Here is a 22,926-nt window from a genome sequence, read left to right on the forward strand (position 1 = left end):
ATCTGTTCATGTTTCAGGAGTCTTGCTGAGCAGCGTTGACAAGCGGTGCTGAACGCTGGTTCAGAATCGTTTGTTCGGTGGTCGCTCGTTCCAAAGTTTTCCTCGACCGTGACATCATCATCGAGATCTTCGTTTATAGTGTGAGCTAAGTCTTAATGTTGTCACGTCTTTAGTAGGTGTATCACGAAGAGGTTGTGCTGTGTTGTGGCACCGTAAGACTGGTGGAGGCAGAGCCCACACCCGGCCACACTGGGAATGGATTCTCCCATGTTGATAGCGTTACAATCTCATGATCAGCTTGTCTTCATTACACATGTTTGCCCCGCTGGCCACAAAGTCTCGTTTTCCTTTGATGTCCTTGTAGGCCTTGTGGGTGGGGAAGATCTACACTGATTCGAATGTTATCGTCATACTGACCTTATCTTTCTTCTCAATAAAAGATGGAATCTATCTGCAACCAGCGTTTTTACCAGCGTTTTTTGGGTATAGGATTAAAGTAAACTAAAGGCAAGGACACCACAGCATACTTTGTTTCCCCTCACACAGTTAAGGAGTGTGCTCTGGTGTTCCTTAGTGCGCGAGAACATTTAAATTTTGAATATCTAAACACAATTACACAATTCAAATATATCATTTGTATCATAAATTTTTTTATATTTGTGTACTACACATGATTACATAACGTAATTGAATATATGATGACGTGTTTACGAAGGGAAACAAGTATAACCCACACGGGCGGCCGTTTTTGACCAGAACGTACAGTTAGACATGTTGGGGGAGTCAGGTAGGACGTGCAGCACCTACACTGCTCAGGTTGAAGCAGTCCCCCGTGAACATAGCATCAGACACGTCAAGATGCTGACACACATTTACACACTGAACTCCCTCCCATGAACACAGGTGACCACAGGTGAACAGAGGTTACGAGTAGGTTATGAGGACGGTATCTTACTGAAGAAGGCGTTCCCAGTACCCGTCATTAGAACTCCTCTAACACTGAAATGTTACTGATTTTGCTCATAAGTTGATGGACCAGATAGCAGTGATTTCATGAGGCTTTACTTGTGTATGTCGTTAGTTCCCTACGTGGCAGATGTCGTGTGGACGACATCACAGGTGTCCTCTACCACGGGAGGAGCTGTGCCGTCTTCAGGAGCATCTGGAAGGTAGGATCGTGTATTCTTAGGAGGGGTTCACGGCCCCTGTGTCCACACCCGGGACCCTGGTCAGGCTGTGGTAGTGAAGTGGTGTTTTGTGTGGTGTTGCAGGTACGTTGGCGGGATGCTGGAGACGCAGGACGGGCCTGGGCCGCTCTTCAGGGCCATCATCAAGGAGCAGTTCACCAGGCTCAGGGACGCAGACAGGTTCTGGTTCGAGAACGTCGACAACAAGTAAGTTAGGCGTCGCCGCCGCCGCAGCTCAGTTGGCCGCTGCCGCCGCCGCTCCTCTCTCGTCCCCACACTGACGGTCGACCTAGGTGCTGCATGACTTGTCCCAGTCTTACTGACAGCACTGCTGCCTTCCTCATATTCTCACTGACGGCACTGCTGCCTTCCTCATATTCTCACTGACGGCACTGCAGCCTTCCTCATATACTCACTGACGGCACTGCTGCCTTCCTCATATTCTCACTGACGGCACTGCAGCCTTCCTCATGTACTCACTGACGGCACTGCTGCCTTCCTCATATTCTCACTGACGGCACTGCAGCCTTCCTCATATACTCACTGACGGCACTGCTGCCTTCCTCATATACTCACTGACGGCACTGCTGCCTTCCTCATATACTCACTGACGGCACTGCTGCCTTCCTCATATACTCACTGACGGCACTGCTGCCTTCCTCATATACTCACTGACGGCACTGCTGCCTTCCTCATATACTCACTGACGGCACTGCTGCCTTCCTCATATACTCACTGACGGCACTGCTGCCTTCCTCATATACTCACTGACGGCACTGCTGCCTTCCTTATATACTCACTGACGGCACTGCTGCCTTCCTCATATTCTCACTGACGGCACTGCTGCCTTCCTCATATTCTCACTGACGGCACTGCTGCCTTCCTCATATACTCACTGACGGCACTGCTGCCTTCCTCATATACTCACTGACGGCACTGCTGCCTTCCTCATATACTCACTGACGGCACTGCTGCCTTCCTCATATACTCACTGACGGCACTGCTGCCTTCCTCATATTCCCACTGACGGCACTGCTGCCTTCCTCATTTACTCACCGACGGCACTGCTGCCTTCCTCATATACTCACTGACGGCACTGCTGCCTTCCTCATATACTCACTGACGGCACTGCTGCCTTCCTCATATACTCACTGACGGCACTGCTGCCTTCCTCATTTACTCACCGACGGCACTGCTGCCTTCCTCATATACTCACTGACGGTCACTGCTTCCTTCCTCATGTCCCACTCTGCTTTCTAAGCAGTATGTATGAGGCTAGAGTGAGGTTCACGGCTCCTGGATGATAAACACAACAATTTGTGAAGTTCCAGTGAAGAGAAATTTGGTCTTTTATCTTAATTGTGTCACAATACAGACCTTGAGTTCCTCACTAGTCCACACCATGGTCATATGACACACCATGGTCATGTGACACAGCAGTCCACACCATGATCATATGACACAGCAGTCCACACCATGGTCATATGACACAGCAGTCCACACCATGGACATATGACACAGCAGATCCAATACCATGTGCCACATGACAGCAGTCCACACCATGGTCATATGCCACAGCAGTCCACACCATGGTCAATGACACAGCAGTCCCACCATGGTCATATGACACAGCAGTCCACACCATGGTCATATGACACAGCCAGTCCACACCATGGCCATATGACACAGCAGCCCACACCATGGTCATATGACACACAGTCCACACCATGGTCATATGACACAGCAGCCCACACCATGGTCAAATGACACAGCAGTCCCCACACCATGGTCATGTGACACAGCAGTCCACACCATGATCATATACACAGCAGTCCACACATGGTCATATGACACAGAATATAGCCAGTCACACACCATGGTCATATGACACAGCAGGCTCCACACCATGGACATATGACACAGCAGCCACACCATGGCATATGACACAGCAGCCACACCATGGTTCATAGACACAGCAGTCCACACCATGAATCATATGACACAGCGCAGTCCACACCAGGTCATATGACACAGCAGTCCACACCATGGTCATATGACACAGCAGTCCACACCATGGATCATATGACACAGCAGTCCACCAACCATGACATATGACACTGCAGTCCACACCATGGTCATATGACACAGCAGTCCACACCATGAACAAATGACACAGCAGTCCACACCATGGTCATATGACACAGCAGTCCACACCATGATCATATGACACAGCAGTCCACACCATGGTCATATGACACAGCAGTCCACACCATGATCATATGACACAGCAGTCCACACCATGGTCATATGACACAGCAGTCCACACCATGGTCATATGACACAGCAGTCCACACCATGGTCATATGACACAGCAGTCCACACCATGGTCATATGACACAGCAGTCCACACCATGGTCATATGACACAGCAGTCCACACCATGGCCATGTGACACAGCAGTCCACACCATGGTCATATGACACAGCAGTCCACACCATGGTCATATGACACAGCAGTCCACACCATGATCATATGACACAGCAGTCCACACCATGATCATATGACACAGCAGTCCACACCATGATCATATGACACAGCAGTCCACACCATGGTCATATGACACAGCAGTCCACACCATGGTCATATGACACAGCAGTCCACACCATGGCCATGTGACACAGCAGTCCACACCATGATCATATGACACAGCAGTCCACACCATGATCATATGACACAGCAGTCCACACCATGGCCATGTGACACAGCAGTCCACACCATGGTCATATGACACAGCAGTCCACACCATGATCATATGACACAGCAGTCCACACCATGATCATATGACACAGCAGTCCACACCATGGTCATATGACACAGCAGTCCACACCATATCCACATGACAGTAGCCCACATCATGACCAAATGACACAGCAGTCCACACCATGTCCACATGACACAGCAGTCCACACCATGTCCACATGACACAGCAGCCCACACCATGTCCACATGACACAGCAGCCCACACCATGTGTACATCATAACACATCAGCTGATGGCCTCCCCCGTCCGTCCTCCTGGTCAGGATGTTCACCCCGGAGGAGATCGAGGAGATCCGGCGTGTCTCTCTGTGGGACATCATAGTGAACGCGTCCTCGGTGGCGCCGGAGGAGATCCAGCGTCGTGTGTTCTTCCACCGCAGTGAGGACCCCTGCCCCCAGCCAGCCCAGCTCAACACCAGCCAGATGGAACCCTGCAACTACCTCCAGGGCTTCGACTACTTCCAGGTGCGTCCCCACACTCTTCCAGCCTCCTGACCACTTCCAGTTACGTCCCCACACTCTTCCAGCCTCCTGACCACTTCCAGGTGCGTCCACACACTCTTCCAGCCTCCATTTCACTTCCAGATGCTTCCCAGCACTCCTCCAGCCTCCTGACCACTTCCAGGTGCGTCCCCACACTTTTCCAGCCTCCTGACTTGACCAATTCCAGGTACGTCCCCACACCCTTCCAGTCTCCTTACCACTTCCAGTTTCGTTCCCACACTCTTCCAGTCTCCTGACCACTTTCAGGCACTTTCTCCACGTTCCTTCCAGTCTCCTGACCACTTCCAGCTACTTCCCTTATTCCCCTTCAGCCTTTGACCTCTTCCAGACACTTCCCTCACTCTCCTCATGCCTCCTGACCACTTCCAGGCACATCTCTTATTCTTCTTAAGATGCCTGACCTTTTCCAGGCACTTTCCTCATTCTCCCCAGCCTCCCGACCACTTCCAGGTATTTCACTCATTCCCCTTCAGCCTCATGACCACTTCCAGGCACTTTCCTCCAGCCTCCTGACCACTTCTAGGGACGTACCCATTCTCCTTCAACTTCTTGACCACACTTCCAGGAATGATGTCCCCACTCTCGTGCAGCCTCACGACCCCCCCCCCCTCCCAGCCTCCTGACCAATTCCAGGAACTCTGTCTTACGCATATTGAGGAACATGTTTCTGTCTTCCACGAAGCTCAGGCCGCTGCCCTTTACCTTGTACGATTTGGAAAGTAATTTGGAATACCACGAAATTGCAGAAGACATCTAGGTGGCCTTGTGCCTCCTCCAGCGACGGAAGTGTTGCACAGACCAGAAAGCCTGGTTGAAGCTGAGCCTCCGCCTTGCCACTAGTACATCATCATTCTGACGGTCATTATCATGGGTTAGCACACTGGTAGATGTGATCCTGATGGGTTAGCACACTGGTAGATGTGATCCTGATGGGTTAGCACACTGGTAGATGTGATCCTGATGGGTTAGCACACTGGTAGATGTGATTCTGATGGGTTAGCACACTGATAGATGTGATCCTGATGGGTTAGCACACTGGTAGATGTGATCCTGATGGGTTAGAACACTGGTAGATGTGATCCTGATGGGTTAGCACACTGGTAGATGTGATCCTGATGGGTTAGTACACTGGTAGATGTGATCCTGATGGGTTAGCACACTGGTAGATGTGATCCTGATGGGTTAGTACACTGGTAGATGTGATCCTGATGGGTTAACACACTTATAGATGGCATCTGGATGGCTGGAAAGGCTACACGCTTACGTGTGACCTCATGGAAGTTCAGTCCGGGTCTCGAGCGTAGGCCGTGGGGGAGGAAGTGAGGGTTGGTGTGGCCGAACAGCGGGGGGAAACAGTGGTGCCTTTGGCCGGGTGGGTGACGTGTCTGGTCCTGGAGTTAAGTGGCAAAGAAACAGCGAGAGGCTAATGACTCTGAAAATGTATCCCCTCAAGAGTCTGTTGGTACACACACACACACACACACACACACACACACACACACACACACACACACACACTTGAGGTGCTCCCGTGTAGTGAGTGTGTGGTGTTACCTACAGGTGTGGGTATGTGTTGCTGCTGTACGACACCCACCTTTGGTCAGGTTGTGGTTCCGGCATGGGGTGGAGGAGGTGTCCCTGCTGGCGATATTGGCCTCGGGAGTTTCTCGTGAGAGAGAGAGAGAGAGAGAGAGAGAGAGAGAGAGAGAGAGAGAGAGAGAGACCGCATCGAACCCTGGACCTGGAGTAAGAACAACTGCGGCCATGAACCCTTCAGTCATGGACGTCTTGCGACACGAGGAGGTTCAGTACTGCCTGATGTAGTTGATCATGGAGGTCGTCGGCCAGTTTTCTCTGTATTGCTATATTCCGGACGCTGTGCCGCGAGCAAAGGGCGCGCTCTGATTGCCTCAACCCAGGCTGCTGGCGGTGTGGGACGCGACCAGACTCGCGGGGGAAAAGTTCTTGCTCAAGAATCTGGTTCTGGGTCGCCCTGACACTGACCATGTGGTTACGATCGTCTTTTGGTTTCGCCTTTCTGTGCTGACGGGGGAGGTACGGGACGCGGGCATGGCTGAGTTGTAGGTCCACAACTTGACTCATCTTTGAACCAAGTTGTGGTTCCACAACGTGTAACCTGGATCTTTAGGTCAAGTTACAGTTCCAAGACTTATAACCCGAATCTTTAGGTTAGGGTACTGTTTCAGAACGTCCAGCCGGGAACTTTAGGCGAAGTTACAACTCAGAAACTTCTGCCTCGGTCCTCCTGGCGTATTTGCTGTTCAGAAACGTCAGATCGCCAGATATTACAACCGAATCATCAGCATATAAGCTCCATACAATGTGATGATGTCATTTGTCGTGAGGACTCGCAGCATCGTAGCATATTCATCGTACAATTCGTTCAATGGTTCATCCATCTTTTCTAAATCATTTATGTTCATCATCGTGGCTGGGCCGCCCCATCACTAGGATGAGGGGCGGGTGGACCAGCTGTTAGCGTAATGGTTTGCGATGCCATTTACGATACTGTATTGGATGTCTGGCAATCTGGCTTGGTTGAGTTAAGGTAGGTCAAGGGCAGGTAAAGTTAGCTCAGGATTGGACTAGGTTAGGTCAGGGGATGTGCAACAAGCTAGGTTATATTGAGCCAGGATAGGTGATGGTAGGTTACGATGGGTTCAGGTCAGGTCAGGGGTTACGCTATGGTTACGTTAGGTTAGGTTAGGTTATCTTAGGATTGGATTAGATTAGGTCAGATCAGGGGATATGTTGTGTTATGATACGTCTATCATCTAGACTAGATCAGGTTAGGTTAGGTTATCTTAGGATTGGATTAGGTTAGGTCAGATCAGGGGATATGCTATGTTATGATACGTCTATCATCTAGACTAGATCAGGTTAGGTTAGGTTATCTTAGGATTGGATTAGGTTAGGTCAGATCAGGGGATATGCTATGTTATGATACGTCTATCATCTAGGCTAGATCAGGTTAGGTTAGGTAGGGCGAGGATATGACTGGGTTAAGTCGCGTCGGGGAATATGCCATGTTAGGGCATGATGTGTTAGGCCAGGGTACGTTACATATATATATATATATATATATATATATATATATATATATATATATATATATATATATATATAAGGTACTGGAATATTAATGATAGGCTGTATGTAGTTGGTTCAGTGCCCAGCTACGGACGCGGCCAGACGGGTCTCTGGTGATCATTTGAGCTTTGGTCTTCGTCAGGTGTTACGTGGAACGGCAGGTTGATGGGTCAGGTCACAGGCCAGCCTCCCGTACCCAGGGGTCGTGTTCGTAGATTCGAACCATCATGCTCAAGGTTCGAGAAATCGTGCTCAAGGTTCGAACCGTCGTGCTCATGGGCTGAATCATCGTGCTTAGAGTTCGAATTGTCATTCTCAGGGTTCGAACCTTCGTGCTCAAGGGTCGAACCATCGTTCTGAAGGTTCGAACCATCTTGGGAGGAGTTGATTGAAGGGTTGAGGGTGGGTCGTTGAGCGATGGCTGCAGGCACTACACCGTCGCTGTCAACCACACGACTGAAGGTCGTTGACAACGACCAGAGACGACCAGCTGGACTCACGGTCGAGGAATTCAACGACCACCTGACGGTGCCCTTGACGACCGGTCAGACATCCAGCTTGTCGACCATTGGTAGTCACGACCAGAGTCTTGCCACCTGGAGCAGCTGCACAACTACCTGGACCACCAGTTAGATGATCCAGCGGACGACCAGCCTCTGCTGCAGCAGCTGGTAGACGACCAGCCTCAGGTGTAGCAGCTGGTGGACAACCAGCCTCACGTGCAGCAGCTGGTAGACGACCAGCCTCACGTGCAGCAGCTGGTAGACGACCAGCCTCACGTGCAGCAGCTGGTAGACGACCAGCCTCACGTGCAGCAGCTGGTAGACGACCAGTATGAGATGCAACTGAACCCCCAGAGATGGCTTGGCCAGCATGGGGCCATTACCACACACTGAACCCCCAGAGATGGCTTGACCAGCGTGGGGCCATTACCACACACTGAACCCCCAGAGATGGCTTGACCAGCATGGGGCCATTACCACACACTGAACCCCCAGAGATGGCTTGACCAGCGTGGGGCCATTACCACACACTGAACCCCCAGAGATGGCTTGACCAGCGTGGGGCCATTACCACACACTGAACCCCCAGAGATGGCTTGGCCAGCATGGGGCCATTACCACACACTGAACCCCCAGAGATGGCTTGACCAGCGTGGGGCCATTACCACACACTGAACCCCCAGAGATGGCTTGACCAGCATGGGGCCATTACCACACACTGAACCCCCAGAGATGGCTTGACCAGCGTGGGGCCATTACCACACACTGAACCCCCAGAGATGGCTTGACCAGCGTGGGGCCATTACCACACACTGAACCCCCAGAGATGGCTTGACCAGCATGGGGCCATTACCACACACTGAACCCCCAGAGATGGCTTGACCAGCGTGGGGCCATTACCACACACTGAACCCCCAGAGATGGCTTGACCAGCGTGGGGCCATTACCACACACTGAACCCCCAGAGATGGCTTGGCCAGCGTGGGGCCATTACCACACACTGAACCCCCAGAGATGGCTTGGCCAGCATGGGGCCATTACCACACACTGAACCCCCAGAGATGGCTTGACCAGCGTGGGGCCATTACCACACACTGAACCCCCAGAGATGGCTTGACCAGCGTGGGGCCATTACCACACACTGAACCCCAGAGATGGCTTGACCAGCGTGGGGCCATTACCACACACTGAACCCCCAGAGATGGCTTGACCAGCATGGGGCCATTACCACACACTGAACCCCCAGAGATGGCTTGACCAGCGTGGGGCCATTACCACACACTGAACCCCCAGAGATGGCTTGACCAGCGTGGGGCCATTACCACACACTGAACCCCCAGAGATGGCTTGACCAGCGTGGGGCCATTACCACACACTGAACCCCCAGAGATGGCTTGGCCAGCATGGGGCCATTACCACACACTGAACCCCCAGAGATGGCTTGACCAGCGTGGGGCCATTACCACACACTGAACCCCCAGAGATGGCTTGACCAGCATGGGACCATTACCACACACTGAACCCCCAGAGATGGCTTGACCAGCGTGGGGCCATTACCACACACTGAACCCCCAGAGATGGCTTGACCAGCATGGGGCCATTACCACACACTGAACCCCCAGAGATGGCTTGACCAGCGTGGGGCCATTACCACACACTGAACCCCCAGAGATGGCTTGACCAGCGTGGGGCCATTACCACACACTGAACCCCCAGAGATGGCTTGACCAGCGTGGGGCCATTACCACACACTGAACCCCCAGAGATGGCTTGACCAGCATGGGGCCATCACCACACACTGAACCCCCAGAGATGGCTTGACCAGCATGGGGCCATTACCACACACTGAACCCCCAGAGATGGCTTGACCAGCGTGGGGCCATTACCACACACTGAACCCCCAGAGATGGCTTGACCAGCATGGGACCATCACCACACACTGAACCCCCAGAGATGGCTTGGCCAGCATGGGGCCATCACCACACACTGAACCCCCAGAGATGGCTTGACCAGCGTGGGGCCATTACCACACACTGAACCCCCAGAGATGGCTTGACCAGCATGGGGCCATCACCACACACTGAACCCCCAGAGATGGCTTGACCAGCGTGGGGCCATTACCACACACTGAACCCCCATAGATGGCTTGACCAGCGTGGGGCCATCACCACACACTGAACCCCCAGAGATGGCTTGACCAGCGTGGGGCCATTACCACACACTGAACCCCCAGAGATGGCTTGGCCAGCATGGGGCCATCACCACACACTGAACCCCCAGAGATGGCTTGACCAGCGTGGGGCCATTACCACACACTGAACCCCCAGAGATGGCTTGACCAGCATGGGGCCATCACCACACACTGAACCCCCAGAGATGGCTTGACCAGCATGGGGCCATCACCACACACTGAACCCCCAGAGATGGCTTGACCAGCATGGGGCCATCACCACACACTGAACCCCCAGAGATGGCTTGACCAGCATGGGGCCATCACCACACACTGAACCCCCAGAGATGGCTTGACCAGCATGGGGCCATTACCACACACTGAACCCCCAGAGATGGCTTGACCAGCATGGGGCCATTACCACACACTGAACCCCCAGAGATGGCTTGACCAGCATGGGGCCATTACCACACACTGAACCCCCAGAGATGGCTTGACCAGCATGGGGCCATTACCACACACTGAACCCCCAGAGATGGCTTGACCAGCATGGGGCCATTACCACACACTGAACCCCCAGAGATGGCTTGACCAGCATGGGGCCATTACCACACACTGAACCCCCAGAGATGGCTTGACCAGCGTGGGGCCATTACCACACACTGAACCCCCAGAGATGGCTTGACCAGCGTGGGGCCATTACCACACACTGAACCCCCAGAGATGGCTTGACCAGCGTGGGGCCATTACCACACACTGAACCCCCAGAGATGGCTTGACCAGCATGGGGCCATCACCACACACTGAACCCCCAGAGATGGCTTGACCAGCATGGGGCCATTACCACACACTGAACCCCCAGAGATGGCTTGACCAGCATGGGGCCATCACCACACACTGAACCCCCAGAGATGGCTTGACCAGCATGGGGCCATTACCACACACTGAACCCCCAGAGATGGCTTGACCAGCATGGGGCCATCACCACACACTGAAACCACTGAGATTACAGCTGGGGTCTGGACGGTGATACAGATGGTTACAGGAACACTGGTGTCCCACTGATGTGGTGTGATGATGACGGTCCAGTTATGGTCCAGTGGTGCTGCTGGACCTGCAGTAAGGGAAGGTATTGGAAGAGTGACACATGACAGCCACTGAAGTGATGGCTCATTGCCATGGCCATCCGTCTTTATACCCAGGTGGGCAGTTCCAGTGGTGCACGTCCCAGGTGGGTGTTGTGCCGCCCACTGCAGACACCACGTGCGGGGACATGTTGTCCCAGTGGTAGGGTTAGCGCGTTGTGCTCACCACACTTGAGTGAGAGAACGTGTCGTGGAAGAAGGGCAGACGCGGATGGGTCTTCCTCAGTGGTAAAAAGTAGCATTTTTATTGTAGGATGAACTTGGCTTTTGCCACGTAGCATTAGTGTGTGTGTGTGTGTGTGTGTGTGTGTGTGTGATTAAAGATTGAAGAGAGACATCCCAAGGTAGATCAGACTTCACGATTGCCCTGTTGGTGTGGGTGGTGGGTACCTTGTGTTGGTGTCGGTGGTGGTTACCTTGTGTTGGTGTGGGTGGTGGGTACCTTGTGTTGGTGTAGGTGGTGGTTACCTTGTGTTGGTGTAGGTGGTGGTTACCTTGTGTTGGTGTAGGTGGTGGTTACCTTGTGTTAGTGTAGGTGGTGGTTACCTTGTGTTAGTGTAGGTGGTGGTTACCTTATGTTGGTGTGGGTAGTGGTTACCTTGTGTTGGTGTGGGTGGTGGTTACCTTGTGGTGGTGTGGGTGGTGGGTACCTTGTGTTGGTGTGGGTGGTGGTTACCTTGTGGTGGTGTGGGTGGTGGGTACCTTGTGTTACTGTAGGCGGTGGTTACCTTGTGTTGGTGTGGGTGGTGGTTACCTTGTGTTGGTGTGGGTGATGGTTACCTTGTGTTGGTGTGGGTGGTGGTTACCTTGTGTTTGTGTGGGTGATGGTTACCTTGTGTTGGTGTCGGTGGTGGGTACCTTGTGTTGGTATGGGTGATGGTTACCTTGTGTTGGTGTGGGTGGTGGGTACCTTGTGTTGGTGTAGGTGGTGGGTACCTTGTGTTGGTGTAGGTGGTGGTTACCTTGTGTTGGTTTGGGTGATGGTTACCTTGTGTTGGTGTGGGTGGTGGGTACCTTGTGTTGGTGTAGGTGTTGGTTACCTTGTGCTGGTGTGGGTGGTGGTTACCTTGTGTTAGTTTAGGTGGTAGTTACCTTGTGTTGGTGTGGGTGGTGGGTACCTTGTGTTGGTGTGGGTGGTGGGTACCTTATGTTGGTGTGGGTGGTGGGTACCTTATGTTGGTGTGGGTGGTGGGTACCTTGTGTTGGTGTGGGTGTTGGGTACCTTGTGTTGGTGTGGGTGTTGGGTACCTTGTGTTGGTGTGGGTCCCTTGTGTTGGTGTGGGTGTTGGGTACCTTGTGTTGGTGTGGGTCCCTTGTGTTGGTGTGGATGTTGGGTACCTTGTGTTGGTGTGGGTACCTCGTATTGGTGTGGGTGTTGGGTACCTTGTGTTGGTGTGGGTCCCTTGTGTTGGTGTGGGTGTTGGGTACCTTGTGTTGGTGTGGGTCCCTTGTGTTGGTGTGGGTGTTGGGTACCTTGTGTTGGTGTGGGTCCCTTGTGTTGGTGTGGGTGTTGGGTACCTTGTGTTGGTGTGGGTACCTCGTATTGGTGTGGGTCCCTTGTGTTGGTGTGGGTCCCTTGTGTTGGTGTGGGTGTTGGGTACCTTGTGTTGGTGTGGGTCCCTTGTGTTGGTGTGGGTGTTGGGATCCTTGTGTTGGTGTGGGTCCCTTGTGTTGGTGTGGGTGTTGGGTACCTTGTGTTGGTGTGGGTACCTCGTATTGGTGTGGGTGTTGGGTACCTTGTGTTGGTGTGGGTCCCTTGTGTTGGTGTGGGTGTTGGGTACCTTGTGTTGGTGTGGGTACCTCGTATTGGTGTGGGTCCCTTGTGTTGGTGTGGGTGTTGGGTACCTTGTGTTGGTGTGGGTCCCTTGTGTTGGTGTGGGTGGTGGGTACCTTGTGTTGGTGTAGGTGGTGGGTACCTTGTGTTGGTGTAGGTGGTGGTTACCTTGTGTTGGTTTGGGTGATGGTTACCTTGTGTTGGTGTGGGTGGTGGGTACCTTGTGTTGGTGTAGGTGTTGGTTACCTTGTGCTGGTGTGGGTGGTGGTTACCTTGTGTTAGTTTAGGTAGTAGTTACCTTGTGTTGGTGTGGGTGGTGGGTACCTTGTGTTGGTGTGGGTGGTTGTTACCTTGTGTTGGTGTGGGTCCCTTGTGTTGGTGTGGGTTGACGAGACGACAACATGTAAAGCTGGTGTGTTGCAGGAGGAACACGTTGGCCAAGTCCAGATGTAGTGTGTCACTGGGTACGGACCTACCTGGACTGTATTCACTGCTTGTATGTCTGTGGGTGCGCTCGTCAACCCCGTATCGTATTTTTGGGAGGCTTGAACAAAAACTGGGTTCGTGATGGTTGACCATGTCAGCATGTTTAATGGCGTAATTTTGGACATTATATATATATATATATATATATATATATATATATATATATATATATATATATATATATATATATATATATATATATATTTTTCTTTCTTTCTTTCAAACTATTCGCCATTTCCCGCATTAGCGAGGTAGCGTTAAGAACAGAGGACTGGGCCTTGAGGGAATACCCTCACCTGGCCTAATTCTCTGTTCCTTCTTTTGGAAAAAAAAAAAAAAAAAAATATATGTATATATATATATATATATATATATATATATATATATATATATATATATATATATATATGTATATATATATATATATATATATATACCTTGCTTAAGCTAGGGTTTCTGTGTGTGTGTGTGTGTGTGTGTGTGTGTGTGTATACATACATGGGCGTAAGAACTGGATATGTACACACAAGGTTAAGTGACGGGGCAACACGAGTGAAAAACTCTCTCCGTAACGCAGAAATAGTAATCACACACACACACACACACACACACACACGCGCGCCTCACCTTAGCTTTCTGCCCCATAGTCTCCTACTGTGGAGCCCCTGCAGCGCTCAGTGAACCAGCCACGTCCACTAGACGGGTCCACAGGTCGAGGAGTGTGGTGATGGTTGTCTTCACGCGTCTGTGTGTGTGTGTGTGTGTGTGTGTGTGTGTGTGTGTGTGCACGACAGTTAAGGAGTAAGTGCTCCGTGTCCTCAGTATCGAAGTTATAATTTGGATATGAGTGGGTCTTATGATAGGTTCAGTACTTGTTTATTGTCTGGCAGAGATGGCTTGTGGTCAGATGACAGAGAGAAAGTGTGAGTCTTACATGCCTGGGGAGTGTAATTTCAGACGGGGGTATGTTTGGTGGAGCCGGGGTTGGAGTGGCGATTATTTAGATGTTCTCGAGTCATTAAGATGTGTGTGGGTCGCGTCGTCATCATGGTTAGGGATCTGGAAGTATAAGTTGTTGAAAATGTGAATCGGGAGCAAGTCATTTGTTTCCACGTGTGGGTGTGCACTTCACTATAATGGGATAGAGACAGATTCATCTGATGTCACACGTAGTGATGGTCACACACTCGCGGGCAAACGTTTTACCTCGAATGAGGCGAAATACATTTCCTTCAACAAGATTGTTATTTTTATTTTCTCTCTTTTTTTTTGACGATGGAGGCTCCAGTCGCGGATAGAAATCCAGTGTCTGCAAGTAGTACCATAGATACGTTTATGAACAGACTTGATCAGTATTTCCCTTTAAATCCATGAGTGACATTTTTTGTTCTATCTATTATATGTACGTATTTCTCCCATTACCACAGTGATGTATGATATTCACACATCTCTTCCACTATCACACGCAGTCTTGACGGCACCAAGTGATCTGTTGCTGTTTTGCATTCCATTGTATCTGATAACCGAGGCCTGACCATGCTGGTGTGAGGTTGTATAGGGAGCAAGTTGGTATGGTTTGGTATATCTAGCGTGTATGTGGTGGTGAGGCAGCCAGTGAACGAGCATTCTTATATTGTGTAGTGTGTGGTGTGTAGTGTGTGGTGTGTAGTGTGTGGTACGTAGCTTTGTTATATTTACTTATAATGACCAGGTAGGTCAGCGCATGAAACTGTTGGTAGAATATTCTTTCTCTGACCCAGAAGTGGTGCCAGTCAGTGTTGAAGGGTGTGTAGTCTGTTCATGGCCTCTGTCTTAATGTTTTAGTTATGGGGAGTGTAAACCGTATGTCATGTATAGCATTGCTGGGGTATGTTGAGTGGCGGGTGCATTCCCGAGTGTCAGTGGTTAAGAAAATGACAGGGTTTATTTGGGAAGTTGATTTTTCTTTGTGTGTGTGTGTGAGCCCGTTTTCTAATTGGTGATATATATATATATATATATATATATATATATATATATATATATATATATATATATATATATATATATATATATATTATTTTTCTTTCATACTATTCGCTATTTCCCGCCTCAGCGAGGTAGCGTTAAGAACAGAGGACTGGGCCTCTGAGGAAACTTCCTCACCCGGCCCCCTTCTCTGTTCCTTCCTTTGGAAAATTAAAAACAAAAAAATGAGAGGGGAGGATTTCCAGCCCCCCGCTCCCTTCCCTTTTAGTCGCCTTCTACGACACGCAGGGAATACGTGGGAAGTATTCTTTCTCCCCTATCCCCAGGGATAATATATATATATATATATATATATTTGTCACTGTCTCCCGCGTTTGCGAGGTAGCGCAAGGAAACAGACGAAAGAAATGGCCCAACCCACCCCCATACACATGTATATACATACGTCCACACACGCAAATATACATACCTACACAGCTTTCCATGGTTTACCCCAGACGCTTCACATGCCCTGATTCAATCCACTGACAGCACGTCAACCCCGGTATACCACATCGCTCCAATTCACTCTATTCCTTGCCCTCCTTTCACCCTCCTGCATGTTCAGGCCCCGATCACACAAAATCTTTTTCACTCCATCTTTCCACCTCCAATTTGGTCTCCCTCTTCTCCTCGTTCCCTCCACCTCCGACACATATATCCTCTTGGTCAATCTTTCCTCACTCATTCTCTCCATGTGCCCAAACCATTTCAAAACACCCTCTTCTGCTCTCTCAACCACGCTCTTTTTATTTCCACACATCTCTCTTACCCTTACGTTACTTACTCGATCAATATATATATATATATATATATATATATATATATATATATATATATATATATATTCTTCTGTTTCCCATTTTAGAAAGTTAATACAAGGAGGGGAGGATTTCTGGCCCCCCGCTCCCGTCCCCTCTAGTCGCTTTCTACGACACGCGAGGAATACGTGGGAAGTATTCTTTCACCCCTATCCCCAGGGATAATATACATATATATATACATATACACACACACACACACACACATACACATACATACGCACATATACACACACACACACACATACATATATATTATTTTTTTTTTATTATACTTTGTCGCTGTCTCCCGCGTTTGCGAGGTAGCGCAAGGAAACAGACGAAAGAAATGGCCCAACCCCCTCCCCCCCATACACATGTATATACATACGTCCACACACGCAAATATACATACCTACACAGCTTTCCATGGTTTACCCCAGACGCTTCACATGCCTTGATTCAATCCACTGACAGCACGTCAACCCCGGTATACCACATCGCTCCAATTCACTCTATTCCTTGCCCTCCTTTCACCCTCCTGCGTATTCAGGCCCCGATCACACAAAATCTTTTTCACTCCATCTTTCCACCTCCAATTTGGTCTCCCTCTTCTCCTTGTTCCCTCCACCTCCGACACATATATCCTCTTGGTCAATCTTTCCTCACTCATCCTCTCCATGTGCCCAAACCACTATAAAACACCCTCTTCTGCTCTCTCAACCACGCTCTTTTTATTTCCACACATCTCTCTTACCCTTACGTTACTCACTCGATCAAACCACCTCACACCACACATTGTCCTCAAACATCTCATTTCCAGCACATCCATCCTCCTGCGCACAACTCTATCCATAGCCCATGCCTCGCAACCATACAACATTGTTGGAACCACTATTCCTTCAAACATACCCATTTTTGCTTTCCGAGATAATGTTCTCGACTTCCACACATTTTTCAAGGCCCCCAGGATTTTCGCTCCCTCCCCCACCCTATGATCCACTTCCGCTTCCATGGTTCCATCCGCTGCCAGATCCACTCCCAGATATCTAAAACACTTCACTTCCTCCAGTTTTTCTCCATTCAAACTCACCTCCCAATTGACTTGACCCTCAACCCTACTGTACCTAATAACCTTGCTCTTATTCACATTCACTCTTAACTTTCTTCTTCCACACACTTTTCCAAACTCAGTCACCAGCTTCTGCAGTTTCTCACATGAATCAGCCACCAGCGCTGTATCATCAGCGAACAACAACTGACTCACTTCCCAAGCTCTCTCATCCCCAACAGACTTCATACTTGCCCCTCTTTCCAAAACTCTTGCATTTACCTCCCTAATAACCCCATCCATAAACAAATTAAACAACCATGGAGACATCACACACCCCTGCCGCAAACCTACATTCACTGAGAACCAATCACTTTCCTCTCTTCCTACACGTACACATGCCTTACATCCTCGATAAAAACTTTTCACTGCTTCTAACAACTTTCCTCCCACACCATATATATACATATGAGAAATGTAAGAAACGATTTAGAAAACTGAAACTTCTAGCTTGAAATGAATGAAAAAAAAAGAATGTCACATAATGGTTCAACCTCTGGCTATGGAAAAAAGGAAATGTATAATTTATTTACACAAACGTCAATAGCAGTTCTCATCAATTTAACCACTGTATCAATAAGCTTCAATGTCTAAGCTACATTTTTCTCCAATTTCACTATTTTCCTTCACATTTTCAATTGTGTCTGAAGGTTCTACTTCAAGAGTGATTGTTTTTCCAGTAAGGGTCTTCACATCTTGGTTACATCCACACACATTTAGGCACCCCACTCTGAGCCTTCGAGGAGGATGCTTTACTTGTGGTGCTGACTTCCCTCTTTAAATTTGATCGCCGTTTCCCGCGTAGTTCACTTTCTGTAGATGATGTGTATGTAGATGATGTATATATATATGTGGTTTACCGGGGTTGACGTGCTGTCGGTGGATTGAAGCAGGGCATGTGAAGCGTCTGGGGTAAACCATGGAAAGCTGTGTAGGTATGTATATTTGCGTGTGTGGACGTATGTATATACATGTGTATGGGGGGGGGGGAGGTTGGGCCATTTCTTTCGTCTGTTTCCTTGCGCTACCTCGCAAACGCGGGAGACAGCGACAAAGGTGAGTTTGAATGGTGAGAGGCTGGAGGAAGTGAAGTGTTTTAGATATCTGGGAGTGGATCTGTCAGCGGATGGAACCATGGAAGCGGAAGTGGATCATAGGGTGGGGGAGGGGGCGAAAATTTTGGGAGCCTTGAAAAATGTGTGGAAGTCGAGAACATTATCCCGGAAAGCAAAAATGGGTATGTTTGAAGGAATAGTAGTTCCAACAATGTTGTATGGTTGCGAGGCGTGGGCTATGGATAGAGTTGTGCGTAGGAGGATGGATGTGCTGGAAATGAGATGTTTGAGGACAATGTGTGGTGTGAGGTGGTTTGATCGAGTAAGTAACGTAAGGGTAAGAGAGATGTGTGGAAATAAAAAGAGCGTGGTTGAGAGAGCAGAAGAGGGTGTTTTGAAGTGGTTTGGGCACATGGAGAGAATGAGTGAGGAAAGATTGACCAAGAGGATATATGTGTCGGAGGTGGAGGGAACGAGGAGAAGAGGGAGACCAAATTGGAGGTGGAAAGATGGAGTGAAAAGGATTTTGTGTGATCGGGGCCTGAACATGCAGGAGGGTGAAAGGAGGGCAAGGAATAGAGTGAATTGGAGCGATGTGGTATACAGGGGTTGACGTGCTGTCAGTGGATTGAATCAAGGCATGTGAAGCGTCTGGGGTAAACCATGGAAAGCTGTGTAGGTATGAATATTTGCGTGTGTGGACGTGTGTATGTACATGTGTATGGGGGGGGGGGGGGTTGGGCCATTTCTTTCGTCTGTTTCCTTGCGCTACCTCGCAAACGCGGGAGACACCGACAAAGTATAAAAAAAAAAAAAAAAAAAAAAAATATATATATATATATATATATATATATATATATATATATATATATATATATATATATACATATATATATATACATATATATATATATATATATATATATATATATATATATATATATATATATATATATATATATATGCTCAACCCTACGTCTCACCTGTCTTATTATCAAACCTTTCAAGAGCAAACGTAAGAAATATACAAACCACACAAATAAAAGTGCACTCAGAACTATCACTTGCACAGCAACCACAAACATCCTACACTTAAACAGCGAAAGAAAAATACCCCCAAATTCCACCATGTCAAGCTCAGAACCCAATTCTTTGCAGCAGTCCATGGCCCTTCCTGACCCTACATCGTAACCAACCAACCAACCCCCCCCCCCCCCCAAAAAAAAAAAAATAGATAAATAAATAAATAATACAAATACAATCATGACCCCAATCTAACTTAGATATTTGCAACCTGCGCTTGGTTCCCAACCCCTAATCGATGCGGATGATCATATCGATATGTTTTTTCTTGTTTATTATGTTACCCAAAGTATGAAAACATAAGCCAGTATATTTAACGAAGAAAACGTTTGGTCTGAATCAAGTCACAAGAAAGATGACTCTCATGGCTGCAATGATTTGGTACACAAAGTATAGATAAATAAACACTAATTGAACATTGCTGCGAAATTTGGCGTGTAGCGACTAAGAAACAAATGTGGGCATATAGAAGTAACTTGATAAGTAGATTGACTGTAATACCTTACATTACATTAATATATATATATATATATATATATATATATATATATATATATATATATATATATATATTTATTTGTTTTGCTTTGTCGCTGTCTCCCGCGTTAGCGAGGTAGCGCAAGGAAACAGACGAAAGAATGGCCCAACCCACCCACATACACATGTATATACATACACGTCCACACACGCAAATATACATACCTATACATCTCAATGTATACATATATATATACACACACACAGACATATACATATATACACATGTACATAATTCATACTGTCTGCCTTTATTAATTCCCACCGCCACCTCGCCACACATGTAATAACAACCCCCTCCCCCTCATGTGTGCGGGGTAGCGCTAGGAAAAGACAACAAAGGCCCCATTCGTTCACACTCAGTTTGTAGCTGTCACGTAATAATGCACCGAAACCACAGCTGCCTTTCCACATCCAGGCCCCACACAACTTTCCATGGTTTACCCCAGACGCTTCACATGCCCTGGTTCAATCCATTGACAGCACGTCGACCCCGGTATACCACATCGTTCCAATTCACTCTATTCTTTGCACGCCTTTCACCCTCCTGCATTTTCAGGCCCCCATCACTCAAAATCTTTTTCACTCCATCTTTCCACCTCCAATTTGGTCCTCCCACTTCTCCTCGTTCCCTCCACCTCTGACACATATGTCCTCTTGGTCAATCTTTCCTCATATATTCTTTTCTTTTTCTTTCAAACTATTCGCCATTTCCCGCGTTGCGAGTTAGCGTTAAGAACAGAGGACTAGGCCTTTGAAGGAATATCCTCACCTGGCCCCCTTCTCTGTTCCTTCTTTTGAAAATTAAAAAAAAGATGCGAGGGGAGGATTTCCAGCTCCCCGCTCCCTCCTCTTTTAGTCGCCCTCTACGACACGCAGGGAATACGTGGGAAATATTCTTACTCCCCTATTCCCAGGGATATATATATATATATATATATATATATATATATATATATATATATATATATATATATATATTATGATAACAGGTCAGAATGGTGCGTGTGATCTAGTATATGCATATAACCACGAGGAAAATGAAACGTGATAAGTTCCCAAGTGCACTTTCGTGTAATGATCACATGGTCAGGGGAGATACAAGAGTGAGACAGAAGACGTAGAGCAATCAGTTGATATACAAGGAAGAGACGTAGCTAAGACGCCATTAGTAAACACGCGTTACCAGATGGAATGGTTCGGGTCTGGCATCTCATTCTTGCATCTGACGATGTGATCATTACACGAAAATGCACTTGGGATCTTATGGTGTTTTATTTTCCTAATGGTTATATATATATATATATATATATATATATATATATATATATATATATATATATATATATATATATATATAAATCTACAAGCTCTTCACCATTTCCATTTACAACACTGAACACCCCATGTATACCAATTATTCCCTCAACTGCCACATTACTCACCTTTGCATTCAAATCACCCATCACTATAACCCGGTCTCGTGCATCAAAACCACTAACACACTCATTCAGCTGCTCCCAAAACACTTGCCTCTCATGATCTTTCTTCTCATGCCCATCAACTTTCAGTTTTACCCATATTAGTCGAGAATTTACTTTCTTACATTCTATCACATACTCCCACAACTCCTGTTTCAGGAGTATTGCCACTCCTTCCCTTGCTCTTGTCCTCTCACTAACCCCTGACTTTACTCCCCAGACATTCCCAAACCACTCTTCTCCTTTACCCTTGAGCTTCGTTTCACTCAGAGCCAAAACATCCAGGTTCCTTTCCTCAAACATACTACCTATCTCTCCTTTTTTCACATCTTGGTTACATCCACACACATTTAGGCACCCCACTCTGAGCCTTCGAGGAGGATGAGCACTCCCCGCGTGACTCCTTCTTCTGTTTCCCATTTTAGAAAGTTAATACAAGGAGGGGAGGATTTCTGGAGGATTTATGTGCTGAAAAAGGACTGATGATTGGGAATACCTGGTTTAAAAAGCGAGATATACATAAGTACACTTATGTAAGTAGGAGAGATGGCCAGAGAGCGTTATTGGATTACGTGTTAATTGACAGGCGTGCGAAAGAGAGACTTTTGGATGTAAATGTGCTGAGAGGTGCAACTGGAGGGATGTCTGATCATTATCTTGTGGAGGCTAAGGTGAAGATTTGTATGGGTTTTCAGAAAAGAAGAGTGAATGTTGGGGTGAAGAAGGTGGTGAGAGTAAGTGAGCTTGGGAAGGAGACCTGTGTGAGGAAGTACCAGGAGAGACTGTGTACAGAATGGAAAAAGGTGAGAACAATGGAAGTAAGGGGAGTGGGGGAGGAATGGGATGTATTTAGGGAGTCAGTGATGGATTGCGCAAAAGATGCTTGTGGCATGAGAAGAGTGGGAGGTGGGTTGATTAGAAAGGGTAGTGAGTGGTGGGATGAAGAAGTAAGAGTATAAGTGAAAGAGAAGAGAGAGGCATTTGGACGATTTTTGCAGGGAAAAAATGCAATTGAGTGGGAGATGTATAAAAGAAAGAGACAGGAGGTCAAGAGAAAGGTGCAAGAGGTGAAAAAAAGGGCAAATGAGAGTTGGGGTGAGAGAGTGTCATTAAATTTTAGGGAGAATGAAAAGATGTTCTGGAAGGAGGTAAAT

General features: G+C 48.2%; 1 protein-coding gene across 2 annotated transcripts in view; it reads left to right on the forward strand.

Moving 5' to 3' along the window:
• The window catches only part of Duox (dual oxidase), a 489,286-nt gene that overhangs the window by 424,809 nt on the left and 41,551 nt on the right, over positions 1 to 22,926 (forward strand). For both annotated transcript variants that reach the window (XM_071669735.1, XM_071669734.1), the window contains exons 11-12: positions 1,272 to 1,394; positions 4,269 to 4,470. In XM_071669735.1, the coding sequence (XP_071525836.1) occupies positions 1,272 to 1,394; positions 4,269 to 4,470 (325 nt within the window). The remainder of the gene's footprint in view (positions 1 to 1,271; positions 1,395 to 4,268; positions 4,471 to 22,926) is intronic.

This window comes from Panulirus ornatus, chromosome 14 (genome assembly GCF_036320965.1).
Source record: "Panulirus ornatus isolate Po-2019 chromosome 14, ASM3632096v1, whole genome shotgun sequence".
In the NCBI taxonomy this organism is placed as follows: domain Eukaryota; kingdom Metazoa; phylum Arthropoda; class Malacostraca; order Decapoda; family Palinuridae; genus Panulirus; species Panulirus ornatus.